At 38.2% G+C, this 17,623-nt stretch overlaps 1 protein-coding gene across 1 annotated transcript in view; it reads right to left on the bottom strand.

The window, feature by feature from the left end:
- Positions 1-17,623, bottom strand: part of CUBN (cubilin) — a 142,050-nt gene that overhangs the window by 10,042 nt on the left and 114,385 nt on the right. Inside the window, exons 57-59 of the mRNA XM_015618252.3 lie at positions 10,425-10,625; positions 8,099-8,228; positions 6,989-7,206 (exon numbers count right to left, since the gene is read on the bottom strand). Of these exons, the coding sequence (XP_015473738.1) occupies positions 6,989-7,206; positions 8,099-8,228; positions 10,425-10,625 (549 nt within the window). The remainder of the gene's footprint in view (positions 1-6,988; positions 7,207-8,098; positions 8,229-10,424; positions 10,626-17,623) is intronic.

The following is a 17,623-nucleotide window of genomic DNA, read 5'->3' as shown; positions in this document are numbered from 1 at the left end:
CCCTCTAGATATGGATTGAAGATGAAGATAAATCTTTGAAGCTTCCTGCCTTTGAAGTACAGCCAGGGGTAAGGTTCATTTATACAGGTATGGGTGCAATGAAAGGGTAACCTACTGAACAGCTTAAAATCTATCAGAATCAACTACACCACTGACATTTCAAAAGACAAAAAAGTGATTTTGCTGGTTTTCCCTTCTTTTACAAATGAGCACCCTAAAAAGCTACTAGAAGGCTGCAAAGTTAAAGAAAATGTCTGGTTCTGCTTGACAGTAATGAAAATCCCCTCCAAGACTTCTGACTCTCTTTGGGTTTCGCCTAGAAGCATCCCTGGGAACTCTTTGACTTCTCTCTGATCTGAACTAAAGATGAGTATAAGCAAAGAGTAATTCAGTTAAGGCTAATTCTTCTCTCTTGATGGGTATTATTTCCAGTGCGTGGGAGTGGCTGGACTTACTGTGGCTCTAACAATTAGCTCATACCTTGTCTGGATCCTGACTTCAAACAGTAAGGCTCAGCACAGGGCTGGAGTGAGAAATTGTACTCTTCTCCTTTGTCTCATGGCTTATACTGAATGTTGTGAACCTTCTCAAGCTGGGTTGTTCCCATGTTTGGCAATCATTGCACCAACATCCTGATATTGTGTGGCTGCAGGCCCTCTCCACTGAGCCTGCAACATTTCAGGAGACCTCTGAAAGGCTAAGGCCCTTTAGAGTCCTTATCTAGCCTTTATGCAGAAAAGCTTTTTGACTGGTTTGATGGCCTGGCAGTGGTACTAGCAGTGACATTTAGGACTGTAAAGCCCCAGTATTCTGCTTTAGCCAGATTTCACAAATGCAGTCAGATGAAATTTGTATCCTTAAGGTTCTTTGGACTGATACCAAATACAACAGTTCAGACATACTCTGTGCCAAGCCTACAAAACTATGATCAATGTACTGTCCTAGCCATCTCCTTGATGCTTGTCTGGGAGACCAGAGGCTGACATGCTGTTTTTCTTAATTCCAATACTTACTAACACTGAATTAGTGTTCATATTTGGCACCACAGCTACTTAAGCCTTTTCAGATCTTTCTTGCAAATGAGAAATGTCTCCTCACCTCTTTTTTGTATGCACCAGAGGACAGATTTTCAGTGAAGAAGTCACTGACTTCAGTCAAGCTAAGACAATTCATGTCAGCAGTTCACTCACACTTTTGTGAAGTGCCATTAATCTGAATATCCCATCAGCTTTTAACCGTTTAGTCACTACAAAGATGTGTAATTACTGTGTCTGAAAATAAATTTTCACTTCAATTTTTCTGCTCAGATCAGACATAATTTTCTTATTTTAATGTCTGCTTTTCTTCTTATCTCCAATTTGAGCATACAAGCCCTTTCTATTTATTTTGCTTTAGAGGAAGAAATCCTTCACTGAAGATATTCAAGCACTGTTTGGATGCAGTCCTATGCAATGTGCTGCATATTGCTAGGATGACCCTGCTTGAGCAGGGAGGTTGGAGCAGATGACCCACTGTGGTCTCTTCCAACCTCACCCATTCTGTGACCCTGTGACTAATTAACTAACATTTCTGAGAGGCATTTGTAGACTATCCTTTAGCTGAACAGTTGTATTGTTTTCAGACACCAAAGAGATGTATTTCAACACTGCAAATGCTTTCTAAATTTAGTGAGATTTCAAGCTGATGGATATTTTTATATTTGAGCCCCAAAATACATTTAGAGACAGTCTGGGAATTGTGATCATATATTCTGATCTTGTCACGGGTGTTCTTATTTTCCTAGACTATAATAAGATCAAGAAAAGGTATTATTAGCCACAATTTATTCACTTATTTTAATACATAAAACTAATCATAAGTTATGCATGGCAGTGTAATGAAATGTGTAATATTAATGGATAATATATTTGGCAAAAATTGTGTGAACTCAAAGCCCAAAGAAACTTCTGCCAGAAGATTTGTGACATTCAGACAATTTACTTCTCAGCTAGACCCTCTTCAGGTTCCAAGTTCAGTTTGGATACCCTGAGATACCCCTGGAAACCAGTCCTAATGGGATGTGAAATCTCTGCAAGTCACTGCTGCATTTCCAAAGGCATGAGAAAATACAACTACGTTCACATGCCACAGTCAAGGACAAATACTTCTAAAATATTTTTTGGTGCAGAAAATAAAATTTGCAGGATTCAGCTGTGCTGAATGTTATGTGCTTTCTAGATAACAGGCCATAACTGCTGTTATCAGTGCAGGTGTCTGGTACCACCTACAGCAGGTACCAACATTAATTACATAAATCGGTGCAATGAACTCTTTCTGGTCATATGAGAATTTAAATATGACTCACAAGAGGTCACCTACCCCTGGCCTATGCAACAGAATATCCAAACCAATATTTTACACCTTATATTGCTCATTCAGAATTGTGGGGGCTTTTTCAGCAATTCTGAACAACCCAAAAGACTCTGCAGCAACTGTGCCTGCTGACCACTGCTGAAAAAGTGCCCCTAGAAACTGAACATAGAGTAAGCCATAGTTTCAGTTTACAGGAGAGAACATGAACTAGAGTGAAATGAGACTTTTTTGTTGCTGTTGATATAATAAAATAGCATAAAAATGCTGGGAAAATTCTACTGGATCAATTTTTTAAGAAATAGACAGTAATTTCATTAGGGGCGAGTGTCAACCTGTTAGTGACAGGCTTTTACTAATCCAATACACAGCAAATAGAATAAGAGAAGGCAGATACCTCTGGGTGATTTATCAGGCAAGTTACAGATAATCTTATCAAGAAGAAAAGCATGTAGATTGCAATCTATTATATGCAAACTAGATTATTTATGTAAATTACATATTATTGCACTTTTCTGGTATATCAGGGAAGATTAATTTTTCCAGCTATTTTTCTTCTAAACTCTACTTACTTATGATTATTTTTCTCATGTAAAATGATTAATATTCATTCAATAGAAATGATGATTTGTATAAAAAGAATGGAGAGATCCTTGAGGGAAACACTGAGGGAACTGAGGACAATGTAGAGGATGGGGTGTTTCAGGAATTAACATTCCAACTGCCTAATGGTTGCCAAAGGAGACATTTCTTCTGCCCTAGAGCCAGCAACACTAGTCTTCTCATTGTGGCTGCCCTATTCTTCTTGCCAGTCTATATCCACTGGATTTTCTTCATCTTGTGTTTAAATCATAATCTTTTTGTGACATTAGATTGTTGCTTTATTCTGTGCAATGCCTTGTGAAATGGAATTGTGGCTCATGAGCTCATAAGCCCCAAAATAATGCAAACAAGGGACTACAATGGTATTAGTCCAGTACACAATGCTAGTCTTTCACAACACATAAACTTGGATTTCTCCTGCATGTTCACAGAAGACAGTATAAAAAAGGGAGTGGAAAAAACTGGTCACAGCTTGAAGTCAAGCAGAATTTAGGGCAGTAGAGAAAAAGTAGGCAATCTTGCTCCCCTCTTTCACCCCACCTTTTTTAATGTCCCAACTGCTGCAGTTCTACCTGTATTGTGTGAATGGAGCTCAAGAGGAGCCTTCTGACTCAACTCACTCATCTAACCATGTGCAACACTTTGCTTCTTGTACATTCATTTGAATTTCTTAGAAAGCCTCAGTGAGCAGGCCTGAATTTCAGACAACCCCTCGATCCTTCTCTGATGGTTTAGAATGTGACACATTTTTCATCACTGAGACAATGGAGCTATGTACATGAGCAGAGAGCTTTCAAGGAGAAATTATTTCCTGTTAAAATCACAGCTATATCTTCCAACAGGGATTTCTGACCCTTTAAAACAACAAAACATCCCAAATATTTATGTCTTCTTAGCTGTTGTATCATATGCCTCAGGGGATCACAAATTCAGCCGAGAGGGTCATCCCATTACTGAATGGGAATAGGCAGAAGCTCCATTTGTCACCAAAGTGCTATTTGTGCTATTACAGCAGGGATGGCAGAGGTGTGTGCAGGCTCTGTCCCTGCCAGCCAGGGTCAGCTAAAAAACTCAGATCTTCCCTTAGAGCTTAAGAGATAATCAGGAGATCTTTAGCCAAGTCACAAGCTCAGTATATGCAGATCTCATCCTCTGGGGAGAGATTTTAGCTTTCCTTCCTTTACAGAGACATCTCATGTAACCAAATGCCTTAAACTGATATTGATTTCTATCTTCTCATCCTTTTATTGATTGTCTAGAGGAGCACATGCTCGCTGTGGAAAAGAGTTATAATTCTCATTTTACAGACTGAAAACAAAGGTAGAAAAAAGGTCAGTGGTAACTAAGGTAAGAGGAGTCTGTCTTTCCACAAATTTAACACTTGAAGCAGGCTGGTATCTTCCAGCTCTGCCTGAGAGTATGTCCTAGTGATTCCAAAAATGAGTCTTATAAGTGCCCAAACTTAGCAGCAGAAATAGTGAAAAGATAAACCCTCTGAACCACATCACAAGGACCACATGTTCCCTTGCCTCAAACACACCATCTCACAGAGTTATGACAAAGAATGCTGCCTGTAAAATGCACACTTTTTATTGCATAGTGTATGGAGCAGCAGAGGGTAAGAAAAGAGATTTGACAAGAAAGATGACATGTTGCTCAATTGTCAAATTAACACTATTTCATATTTTCTTTTAGTGTCCTTTTTCTATCTAGTGGGGGGACTTTGAATTTCTGTTGGGGGCAGGATTGGTGATGAAAACAAATTGTTTTAATAAAATCAGGGAAGGTTTTCTGCAGAAAATTCAGGGTTTAGCTCTTTGAGTGCCTGGGTAATCCTAGAATTAGGCAGTATTTCTAAAAGAGCCTGATCAGGAAAGAAATTGGAAGAGCTTGTGGGGAAAGGAAATAGTTTAGTTTACTACAAACAGAAACAACATACTGTTTCTGTTTGTTTCTTTCCAATACATACTCAGGGTCACTCACAACATGAAACAGAGAGCAATAATTATGTTATCCAGTTGTGCTTCCCTGGGGCAACTAGAGAATAATATGCTCATTGTCATCCAACAAAGAATGAGGCTTCTTGTTTCTCTATAGATACTATCTTCCTTATTCAATAGATTTATCATTATGAATTGTCATCTGATTGCATTTGTACTCTTACAAAACCACATGGCCTTTATCTTTTAACAGACATGAGGGAGCTTCTATAAAGCACCATGTAGAATAACAGGCTTTTAGATCTTCATGGTTTTAGTCTCTTTTTTTTGAAGCATAATCTCAGACCTCATAGTACAAAGATGTGTCACAGATTTTCCTGGCTCTGTTTTTTAGGCAAGCCAAACTGGAAACATTTATAGGATGTGACTCATGTTTTCCTTTTATAATATGCTTTTCTACTTTTTGGCTATTCTGTACTATCATGGGACTGCCAAGATCCTTGTTAATGGCTGTGTGGTTTAGTTCCTGTGGCTTGCTTCCCACAATGAAGAGACAAGACCTACCATTAAGCATCTTGCCACCACAGGCTCTTTGTCACACAACCGATATCTCTGCCTGGACATCTTTTATAACTTTTAACTCATAGCTCCAGAGTAACCCATGCAACATCTTAATCTCTTTTTCCTTGAGAGCCTCCAGAAATGTCCCTCCAAAACATCTTAGAGATGTCAAAGTTTATTCATAGAAGTTTTCTCTCCTCACTCTAAGAAATTATCGGGCATGGTAGTGACTTGAAGAGCTTGGCTTGTGTTCTGTTGTGTGTTTAAGGAGACTATCTGGAAAGCTGCATAAATAAATCCAAAGTCAGTGGCTAAAAAATTGATTAAATGCCAACAGGAAGAGGAAGAGCTTGGGGAGTTCCTGATGATCTCACCCTGGAAATATGAACCTAGGCTGCAGGGCATCTATAACAACTGATACTTCAGGGTTTAAAAACAGCAACATGTGAAGCAACATTAAGTTACCTCGAATACCACTCACAAGGTCTTAAGCATTCCTGTAGCAATTACTTTGAGTGAAGCAAAGGAAGAGTTAATAATAGTAATAACTATGAGATGCTGTGGGAATATTTTTCTTGCCAAAGCCTGTAAAACCAGTTATTTTCCTTATCTGTAAACACTTTCTCAGACTATCAAATGCAAAAGTCACTGGCTAGGGGTAGGGAGGGGATTCAATGACTCAGCAGAAGACTATGTTTTCTCTGCCACAAAGGCCTTTCATTCTGATCTGTCTGAGCGCCAGCTTTGCAAACCAGACAATTACCTCTTTCTAGACCACAAAAGACATGGAGTTAATTATACAGGAAAGTAGTAGGGATGACATGAAATCGATTTGCATGTAATAATAATGTGTTGTATACCATCCCTAAACAATTCTGATAAGAAGATAAAAATCTCGTTTTACACCTTGTTCTTAAAACTAGAGAATTTAATTTGAAGTGTTTTTTAAGGTAAAAATCTGCCTCTTATTCATTCTTGCATTCATCAAAACAAAAGGCATCCAGTGCCTTCTTACTATGATGCCATTTATGTTCTGGCCAGCTAATCAGAATGATTTCACAAATCAGTAGAAATCAGCACAGTGGTGCCTGGTGAGGAACCACAATCTTAACTGACCTCAACACTTTAGTTCTTTAGAAGGTGTGAGGGAAACTGAAAGGAAATGGAAATTGAGCATAGATTGAAAGGAGGCATCTTTAGCATACCACCAAATTTTTACTATGGAAGAATAAGAATTCTCAGGTATTGTTGTATTTCCTCCAAAAGAGAGGCCTTTGGGTGCTTCTAAACCTTCAGTCACCCAAGAAATACCTTCAGAGAGGCAGGGAAAGGGTAGAAAATAATGAAGGAGATCAGTTCAGAACCAGACTGGAATGCAGGGATCCCGTAAGGACAGTATTTAGCTTAGGTCACTCAATTTTCACAAAATCAGAAACATTCTTCTGTTTCACACACCCCTAGAGAGGGAGGTCACAACAGTTCTTCACCTAAAGAAATGGCTTACCAGCAGATTAGAAGTCAGATAATACACTTACCTAAGGATTCTCTGAAGGATGCTTTCCATCCCCTGTCTGTTCCATAGAAGTCAGTACTAAACACCAGGAACAAGTTATTACTGGAGCTCTTAATATTTGGAGGTAATTCTGAGCCACAGAACTTCCCAAGGAGTGGAGCATGAGTATCTGAGCCATCATATACTGCCACATAATCTTTGTAGCAGGAGGGAGATATTTCAAGCTGGAAGTTGTTGAATCTGTAAAACACAGTTGAAGCCTTAGGTATCACATTTTCAGTTCTTTTCCTGCGTTATGTGTGTTTTAGTGCTTGAGGAAAGGTCCAAGTACTAGCATTAGCCAAAGCCATATAGAGGCAAAACATGTCTCTTCAGGAATAAACCAAGCAGTTATTAAATGCATGGCAAAACTCTTCAGCCAACAAGCCTCAAAGGATTGGGACCCTCACCCACTGGGCCTCTTGCAAGGCAAGCTCTCAGCACACCTCAGCTTTCTATGAAGCAGCAGGTGTCTCCTGTGCAAACACACCCTCTCTCACTTCTGCAGTTGAGCAGGCTGCAATTTCCTTGGACACCTGAGCAGCCCATAAAATGCAGGCACAGAGTGCAGGCCAATGAGTCTTCCTCTTAGCTGGGAAATGTTCTCCTAATTCACAGTCATATGATTGAAGAACAGATCAGTTTTTAATTTCTCAGTGGCAAGATTTTGTGGCAATAATATCCCTCTCTTAGGCAAGACAGCATGCACTCAGGAATACACTACTTTGGGGTGCGTATCATTACTTTGGCTCTTAAGTGATTACTACCCTTCTAAAAGAATTATTATTTTTCTTGTATAAACTTGTCAAAGGCAGACAGAATTTAACTAAAAAGCATGAGCTGCAATGGCTTTGTCTTGTCAGTAACCAAAGTGGGAACTTAAAATTGTGATTTTTTTACATAACAAATTAAAAAGAAAGATGGAAGGGAGCCTCAGGCTGATAAAAGTGACTTCAGTAACCATTTCTTATTTAAGTTTAGCTTTGACCTTGGAAAAGGAGAGTCACAGAAAATATTGTCAATAATTGCTGTTTTAACTGGGATCAGAGACCTCCCTGTTCCATTTATGACAAATTGAGTTTGGATTACTTACTTCAGGACCACTACTTTCCCATTTCCAACTGTGATGTAGTATGAGCAGTTCATGTTGTTGTGATAATCAAGAACTGAATGGGCTGGACTGCTGATAACACCAACAGAGCCACTGAAAGTGCCACCACAAGCTGTAGAGGAAACAGAAAAAGTGACTAGTGTCAGAGTACTAGCTTGGCCCTAACTTTCATATTTCCTTTAGGAGTTTACCCACAAGGAAAGAAAGACTCTTGATATATTTGGAGCAGTCTACATTGTCATGCCTAGAAGTGTTAGATGTGAGATATCTGTCAGGCTGTGCTCTGCAGTGGAAGACTAATCAGCACTGCAATAAAAAGTTGATACTAATCCATACCAAATCACACTGGTGCTGTGCAGGAAAAGACTGAGGCTGATTTCAAGTGTCCTGCAGTAGGTCCAGGGAGCAGCAGTGGGATGGGTGCCTCATGCAGCAGCATGAGTGAGAATTGCACTGCACTCATTCCGGTTTGCCAAGAGAAACCTGGCTGATATGTAGGCAAAGACATTCCTTCATCCAGATCCTGGCCCGATGGAAGCCTCTAATTAGTCCCAACTGCACTCATAGCCCTATCTCTGACATTTCTGGAATAAATATATGTGGAGCCTCATCACCTGTCAACATCCTGTCAGGGAAGGGGCATTGCTGTAGTGTTTGTTCTGCACAGAAATGCACAGAGGAGTCTCCAGGTATCACTAACCTTGTTCCCATTTCACCCTGTTCTGGGACTTATCAGCACTGTGGGGTGGCTGAGCTGGAGGACTGAATATTTGTTTTCTGGCTGAATAGCAAGTTAAACTCTGCAGCTCTAAACTCAAGGCACTGCTTGGTTTCTCACCATGGATGCAAATGCAGCCAGGATGTAGATGTTTGTTCCCAGCTTCAGTGCTTCAGGGAACACAAACTCTAATCTCCATTGTTAGCTTCAACCTTCATTTTATAATCTTAAACTTAGGGAAAAAATAAAAAAGTTTCCCCTAATCTCCCTGCATCCTGTTGATAAGCTCAGAGCCACACACAGTTTTTCATATTTTAAAGAAGATGCCATTGCCCAGGCCACCACCTTAACAAAGACAGTCCCACAGAGGGTGCTGCTGGATGCAGAGCCCCTGACGACTCAGGCTCGCAGGCTGGAGAACTGGCAGATAAAGGATAGGAGCTGGGAAGATAAAGAATCAGCATTATTCTACACTAGGAGGGGGAAGCCTTTTTCATTTTTTTGCAGCAAACAATGCAACTAAAGGGAAGAAGAATGTTAATTGGCAGAATCTGCTTTCTATAGAACAACAAGCTAATAAAGCTCCAGTTATCCTTCTCAAATGTCAGAAGTCACAAGTCAGATAGCAGCAACTGACTTGAGTGAGTTATGAAGGTCTTTTCCATGAGTAACTGCACACTGTCATTTCTCAGTGCCAGTCCCTCTGTTTTATCTGTATCAGACCATTCATTTCACATAAAGAATTTGGCCTTATGCATTTTTGCTGTGGCTTTGAACATGAGGAATGCATTAAGGGAAATACCAAAGTTAAACTCATACTTTTATTTGCAGTTAGAAAATAATGCTTTCAAATATAAAAGTGGTATCTACCAGTTAAACCTAGAAAAAAAATAAAATTCGTTTTGAAATAAAAATCACTCTTTTGAGATATTTATATTTGAGATATTATAATTGTGTAAATTCCTAATTCAGTTGGAAATTTCTTTTTTAAATTCACATTTTCTCTCTAAAACATAAGAGATCTCTTTTGAATGACAAAAGAGCTTTGGTGAAAATAATTATTAAAAATGAAAACAAATCTATATCCCAAGTTTTATTTACATTCATTCCTGTCACTGCAAGAGGATCATCAAATGAAGGCATATAGCTGTTTTCATTTACCTGTTCTGTTTCCCATATTGTATCATGTAATTTTAGTATAATGGAGAATTAGACCATTCTCCTGTAAGTGATAAAATCTTTAACTCAATTAAATAAACTAGTGATGTTTCTCCTTAGACAGTGCAAACAACAACCAACCAAAATCTGCCAAAAATGGTTGCATTTCTTTTCTAGAGGAAAGGGAAAATATTTCAGTTCCTAACTTGGTCCCATGGAAAGTCTAGAAATGAGAATTGTGAGGCAACACATCATTCAGTGTGTTAATACACACCAAACAGTGCCATGTCCTGGTCCTGAAAACTGTTTTGAGCAAATGCAGTAGGAAAATGTACCATCTCCGCCCAACTAAGGTATTCCCAAAATGAGGTACAGCTTTCCTACATGTAACCATTACCCAGAATATTTCTACACAGAAGAGTGTATACTCACCAATTGCTCTGTATCTGGCCTGGAATCCAAAGCCTACAATGTGGGAATCAGTGTAAAAGTTGAGCAGCATTGGTCCAAAGACACTGACTGGAGCAGGGAGCTCATTGCCACAGAGAGTGATGAGAGGATGTGTGGCTGTGCTCTTCCCACTGAAGATACTCACTCCATCATAAAGACAAATTCTGCTCAGGAGTGCTGGGGCTGCATGGACATAGAGTGCAGAAGTGTTAGCAGCATATTCTACGTGTGATTTACTGAGCAACAACTATACAGATCTAATCCAGGAGAAGAATTAGATTTTATATTACTTTCCATATTCTACATGTGATTTACTGAGCAACAACTATAACTATACAGATCTAATCCAGGAGAAGAATTAGATTTTATATTACTTTCCATTCCAGGGATATCAGGATTTCTTTTGCTTGCTAAGGAAGCAAATGTCATTTTTTAACATGCAGTACAACTGTGGCAGAAAAAGGCAAAGAGACCTTGTATGTAAGACCTCAGATTTGTCTTGTTCAATACATCCTATGATCTGGGAAAGGCTCCAGGCCTCTTGAATTTGTGGGAGTTCACAGTTGAGTGAACACCATCTATGAAGAGATAAGAGGACCCAACAAAAACATGGATGTCCTCTGCAGATAAAAACAATGCACTTCTTGCTACAGGCAACTAGCTACCTGGAATTTCTTTCCCAAATGCAGAATTCAGCACTCAGTGCAGGGAATTTTAAACCATTAAGAGTGAGATTTTTGAAAAATCAAAAAGTAGTCCATACACTAGCAATTTTTAGAGCTGACTTACTTCTTCCTGATTTTCCTCAAACTTTGGAGTACCTAAACTCAGGCTTTTCAGATTGGCTTAAGAAAAAGTCAAAAGGAAATTTGACCTTGCAGTGATTTCCTAAAGCAATCTTTTTTGGAGGGAAAATCAGTGTAGATATTAGGCTGAGTGGGGAAAAAAAAGTAACACAGAAACAGGGAGTTCAGCATTCTATTATTTTTTTCCCCTCTTTTAAGCTTCTTATTTGCAGTTTCTGGAGGAATGAACCATTTTCTCTGATCTCAAAAATATGAAAGTCCTATCAGTTTCACAGAGTGACAGAATATGCTGAGTTGAGAGGGACCTACAAGGATCATCAAGTCCAACTCCTGGTCCTGCACAGCACCATCTCTGAGTGTCACATCATGTGCCCAAACACTTCTTAAAATCTGTCAGGCTTGGTTCTGTGACCACTTCCCTGGGCAGCCTGTTCTAGTGCCCAGCCACCCTCTGGGCACTTGTCTAATACCCAGCCTAAACCTCTCCTGACACAACCTCAGGCCATTCCCTTATTTCCTGTCACTGGTCACCACAGAGAAGAGATCAGTGCCTGCCCCTCCCCTTTTCCTCACTATGAAGTTGTAACTACAATGAGGTCTCCCCCAGGCTGAACAGACCAAGTGACCTCAACTGCTCCTCATGTGGCTTCTCCTCCAGGCCCTTCACTATTTTCATAGCTCTCCTTTGGAAGCTCTCTAATAGCCTCAAGTCTTTCTTATACTGAGGTGACCAAAAGGTCAGTAGCTGAGTAAGAATGCCAGGGGAATGTTCCCAAAGAAGGACAAGCTACACTTTCAGGGGATGTGAGAGACCTACCAAGCACCAGCCACCAGTGCCCCAGGAGCTCAGAGCCATGTCACCACCTCCCTGCCCAGCTGGGAGCCATTAGCAGGGGAAGGAGTTGCTGGTACCCAGCCTGGCACCACCAAGGGATATATGGTGGGAGCAAGAAGAGAGTAGTGGGTTTTGCGAGAAAGCTGAATTAATGCTGTCGGTGAGAAACACAGCACACTCCTACTGAAAAATTAATTTCATTAGTTGTTATTCTTAAAGGATAACTTGATGTTTTCTTTGTCTTTTTCATAATTTATAAGCTTAATGGAAGCTGGATTCTCACATGTTTATTAAGTTATCACTGTAAGCAATAATGGGACAGTTACTTAAACTGCAGAGGACTACCTGGAATTACTGGGGAATTACCTAATTTTAACAGGAGAGACACTGAGCCTACTGCTGTAGCAGATTAATTCTTGCAGATTGTCCAGTGAAAACAAGCTGCTTCCAATTGTTCTAGGAAACAAGATAACTTGAACAGGATGACAAGTAGGAGTGGAGTGATAGTTCTGTTTCATGAGAACAACAGAATTATCTCAGCAGTCAGATATATTTTAGATCATCTCTGGAGGTTTAATTTTAAAAATTCCTTCTGTCTCAATGAAGAGAATGTATACTAACATGCTTTGCAATTATGTCAATACACAAATACTGTGTGGTGCTTGTCTGACTCTAGTAAGAGTAACTGAGCTGATAACAACTAGTTGCATCAGATAGCTGATTACACTGTTAATAAAATAATTGATTAAAAAAATATTCTTCATGTCCTATCCTGTTTTGGAATATTTGATAATGTGATACAATTATAAAAAAATAATAAATCTTAAAATTCAAATTAAAAAAATAAATTGATAAGACTATTTTCAAGATGGGAAAGTTTTGAGAAAGCAACCTAGGTCATTTTCTGAAAAGGCCAGAGAAAGGCAAGAAGTGAAACTAATTTCTCAGTAAAGCCAAGGTCCATAATGCTTATCAGAAGTTGATGTGCAATGCTGCATTGGAAAAAATAAGATGGTTGATGAAGGATTGTGAGCAAAATTCTTAAGTTCTAGTTTTGAATCCTCATTGTTTCAGCGAATATGATTTATGACTCATAAATCCTGAGAAGACTAATCATTTGATCTCTATCCTGTAACTCATTCTCCTGTTTACACTTTTCTTAACTTCTCACCAATCTAAATGCATTTTTCTGTAAATATTTCCCAATTCAGATCTCATACTTTCAGCCTCTACACATACTCAGCTCATCATCCACAATTCTTCTCTGTGGTTTATTTCCTCTAATCATATAATCTTAGACGTTTTCTAGACCAAGTTATGTCCCTTACACTACAATGAAATAGCTTTCATGAGTCTCCAGAGATCTGTTCTTAGCCAGATGTCAAACCAACATCCTCTTTGAGCTGACAGGCACTTTCCACACAGTCAGCACTGTTTTTCTTCATAAAACCTTGTCTACTAAGAGCTTTCGCTCATCCTTCTGGTAGTACTGTATCCTCTGTTCTGATTCATCCATGAGGATGCAATGAGATATCTTCTGTCTTGTGCTCCTTATCACCACATTAGCTCTGTATAATCTCATTTGCAAGGACAGATGCAACTGCTCTCTCTGTGTTGGTGACCCCATAAGTTTCCAGTTACTATCTTTAAGATAAGCTCTTTCCTATCCTTCCACTGTACCATTCATTCCTCTAGCCTTGACAATATTTCTTCCAAATACTTCTCAAGAGATCATTTATTTGGCCTGATATTATGAACACATCCCTGTTTATTTGAATTGCTGCATGTATTTGCTTTCAAGGCCTTTAGTAATCTATCTGGGCTCTATTTATCATCTCTTGGCACCATTCAGCATTGATTTATTGACCCTTGTCTCCAAAGTTCACATGATAAGAGCTTCAGCTTACATTACATTTTGAAATATTCCTTGGGTTGTCTCCTTGCCACTTTGCAGAAATTTCTGTCCAGTCTCATTATTGTCTATAAAATAATTTGTTTGATATGATGCCAGCACAAAAACCTTTACCAAATTTGGGCCCCTGACTATCTGATCACTAATATCTCTGTCCTCTATCTCTTTGTCTTTAGCCATAGATTCTGTTTCATTTAGTATTGAGGCAGAATCTGTATTTTTATTTAAAGGCTGTAAAAATTAAAATAATGAGGCTTTTTTTCACAACAGCAGCTTCTGATATAAATGGCAATACAATTAGGAATTACTAAAGTAGAAGTATTACCTAGAAACATACCACTATGCAATATATCAACCAGCTCTGTAGCACAATATATTGTTTTGAAAGCAAGGAATTAAAATTCTTTCTCATATATATTTTATTTCAAAATAATCTATTGCTAAACTTGTCTATTTTCTGAATTGCCTAGTAACAGTTGAGAAAACAGATATAGCAGACTCCAAAACAAAGCTGTGACCCTATCCCAGATTGCAAAATTGCAGACATGTTTTTTTAAAAAGGAGAAATAAACAAGTTATTAAAACATTTGTCAGATCAACATGGTATAAACACAAAACAGTTGTCTTGTATGGACATATAAATGGATATATAAATACTTGAGAATTTAAAAAGCAGGTACTGCAGAAAGCCTACATCCATTTTCCCTATTTTCTCATTATTTGAGACTCTGACTTTATTGTGTGTTACACTTACACTTGAAGAGTATTACAACCACTTAATACATTATTGTTGCTGTCCTAGAGGAGAATTTGTCAGGATGTTCACCTGAATAAATCTAATGGACAAGAAATTGAATGTGATTAATTCTTTCTTAGTAATTCAAACAAGAAAGACAAATAAGGTTTTTTCACTAATTCTAATGTGTGATTTTTGTAGACTTTTGATCCAAGGAGGGAGGGCAGATGGAAGACATTAATGACTGCAGAAACTGGGCTGGAATAACAAACTCACACTATTTGTTTGGTTCTTTATAAAATAACCAAACACAACAATGCAAGTGGTAGTACAAGAAGCAAGCAACAGCTTATGCAACTTCCTGAAACTGGTAAATCAAAAGAGAGGTTCTGTGACCATATTCAATTTGGCACAGGAATAAACATCCTGAATGCTGCGATGAAATCACAGAAGCTAAGCAAACTCCATTCATGAGGTTAATCTTGCCTATGTTTTCCTGCCCAGATCTCAAGTATCTTGTGTAAGCTATTGTTTATGGCTTCCTGCAATAGTCAATAGGTAAAGAGAGTGAGAGAGGCTTCCAGAAAGTAATTCACTCCACCTGCATAACACATTTGGTTCTGAGTTTCATGCCTTCCACCACCGCTATGACATAAAGTTAGGTGGATATCTAAATAAGATGGTTATTTTCAGGGGCTCAAAATGAGATAAAAATTGTTCTACCTACCAAGAAGCAGACAGTGTAGATTAAATTTTGATCACAAAATCAACAAATGCAGTTTCCCTGAATTCTCTCTTGCTGTGGTTGTTGTTATATTTAGTCCTTAACACATATTTAATACTTAGTACATGCATGTCATGTTTGTTTGGTCCCAGATAGTGACACCACATCACTGCTGTGGGTAACCAGCCTCAGTCATTCTTTACAATCAGAAGAGGCATCCCATCATAACTGAAAACATAACTGCTACAGGGTAGAGACCTGTGACTAACCCATTAAGTCATTCCATTTTGTAACAATATGTCACTGCACTATAGACTATCAACTTTTGCCTTCTAATTTTCTGGAGAAGATATCTCAACCTGTTCAAGTCAATGAGATATTCATGCTTTACAGGCATTATTTTAAATATTTAATTTCTTTACCTAACAATTATAGAAAAAATAATTAGATTTCTTTTGAGAGGTCAAATAGTTAATAAATTACGTTAATTAGACATGCAGCTAAACTTTAAAATCAATCTATAACATCTGTAATAGCATGGTTAAAATTTTAAAGGCCACTCTCAGCAACAATCTAAGCAGGTGCAATGCTTCCTTGCATATGGAATAGCTAGAAATGTTTTTAACAGATGCTGCCAAACATTGTCCTGCCTTTGCAAAAGTACTAATGGAGTTCACACTGGAAACCCTTAGGTACGTGTACTAAATATATTCAGTGTGACTGCTGAATAAGTTTTCATTTCTGCAATGATAATTTTCAAGATGGTGGTTTCAATCTTTACAATTGAAACCCAGGTGATTTTTCTTTACTGCAGGGTTTTTTGTTTTAAGATTTTGTGAAAAATATTAGTAACCAACTACTGGAGAGTGTCATACTTCCTCTTTGCTAACCAGATGTCCATTAGCTCATTTCCACGAGCTCTTTCTTGTGACTAAGGACTTTTACTCAGTGTAACCCAAGGAATCCTATACAAATAAAGGAACAAATTGCCCAGCAAGAATAAGAGCATTTTCAGTATTTATTTAGGTCTTTTTATCATTATGTCTGTATCACTTACCTCTCTGCTTTAACCCTCTTGATAATAAAAGCTTGGATCCATTTATAAATTAATTGAGTGCACGGACAGAATGCAGATTAGTAAATGTACTCAGAGGTCTCAAAATTGGCACCATCTGATTCAGACTAATGTTTAGTGTATTTGCTGAATAACAGTGTCCTCTATGTGAAGAAATTACATAATTTCTATGGCTTACATTTTATTTTAAAAAAATTCTTAAGGCAGTGGCTTGTATTAGGGGATGAAAAAAATATTTCTGATAAAATCATAGTCAAAACAAAATCTTATCTCAGACCTAAATTAAGTATGAACCAGAATACTTTTGAATTCAAAACAATCTGGAAACTTAAAAAGAAAAGAAAAGAATACTGTTTTCTGCCTTTATTGATGGGTTTGAAGAAGAATTCAAATCACCCAACCCAACTTAGTACTGAATTACTCAATATCTCTTTGTCTGGTGACTTCAAGGGAACCAGATAAAGATGGCCTCAAAACATGTGATGCCTGTCAAGTAGTTTGGACATACTGATTCCTCTGAGTTGTCATGGCATGTCCACACATAAAATTATGATCTTATCAAGGTTGAGAAAGCTTTACCATTCACACCAATGTAATCAAGATACTATACTTGTTATTTCTTGGCTAAATGCTGCAAAATTTGATAATCACAAGAGGAACTTGTTTTACTATATATACAGGGTAGTCACTTACATGCATTTCCTACTGCTATAGTGGGACCTAATTTCATATTTCTGTGTTCTCTCAACCTTGTAAAACTTCTGAGTATATTTATATCTATTTTACCAGTTAAGGAACAGATGCACTGAAAAGCAAAACAGCTGGCCTAAGATAAAAAGGTTGTAAGACTCAATGGCAAACAAAAAAAACCCCAAAAAACAACAAACAAAAAAAGGCAGGAAAAACGACCCAGATTAGCCACAGTTACTTTTATACTCCAAGAAGCTGGTACATTCCCAAAATCATTGCTGCAAGACATTCAACAGGTCAAATCTCTCTTCATTCTTCTGGAAGACTTCAGTGATTCAAAACCTAACCCTGAAAACTATAAATGTTTGTCTGTAAAAGATTTTCAGAATGGGCCAACCAGCAA

The sequence above is a fragment of the Parus major genome, chromosome 2, assembly GCF_001522545.3.
Source record: "Parus major isolate Abel chromosome 2, Parus_major1.1, whole genome shotgun sequence".
Classification (NCBI taxonomy): Eukaryota; Metazoa; Chordata; class Aves; order Passeriformes; family Paridae; genus Parus; species Parus major.
The sequence above is the reverse complement of the archived record's forward strand: the minus strand, read 5'-3'. Positions and strand labels throughout refer to the sequence as shown.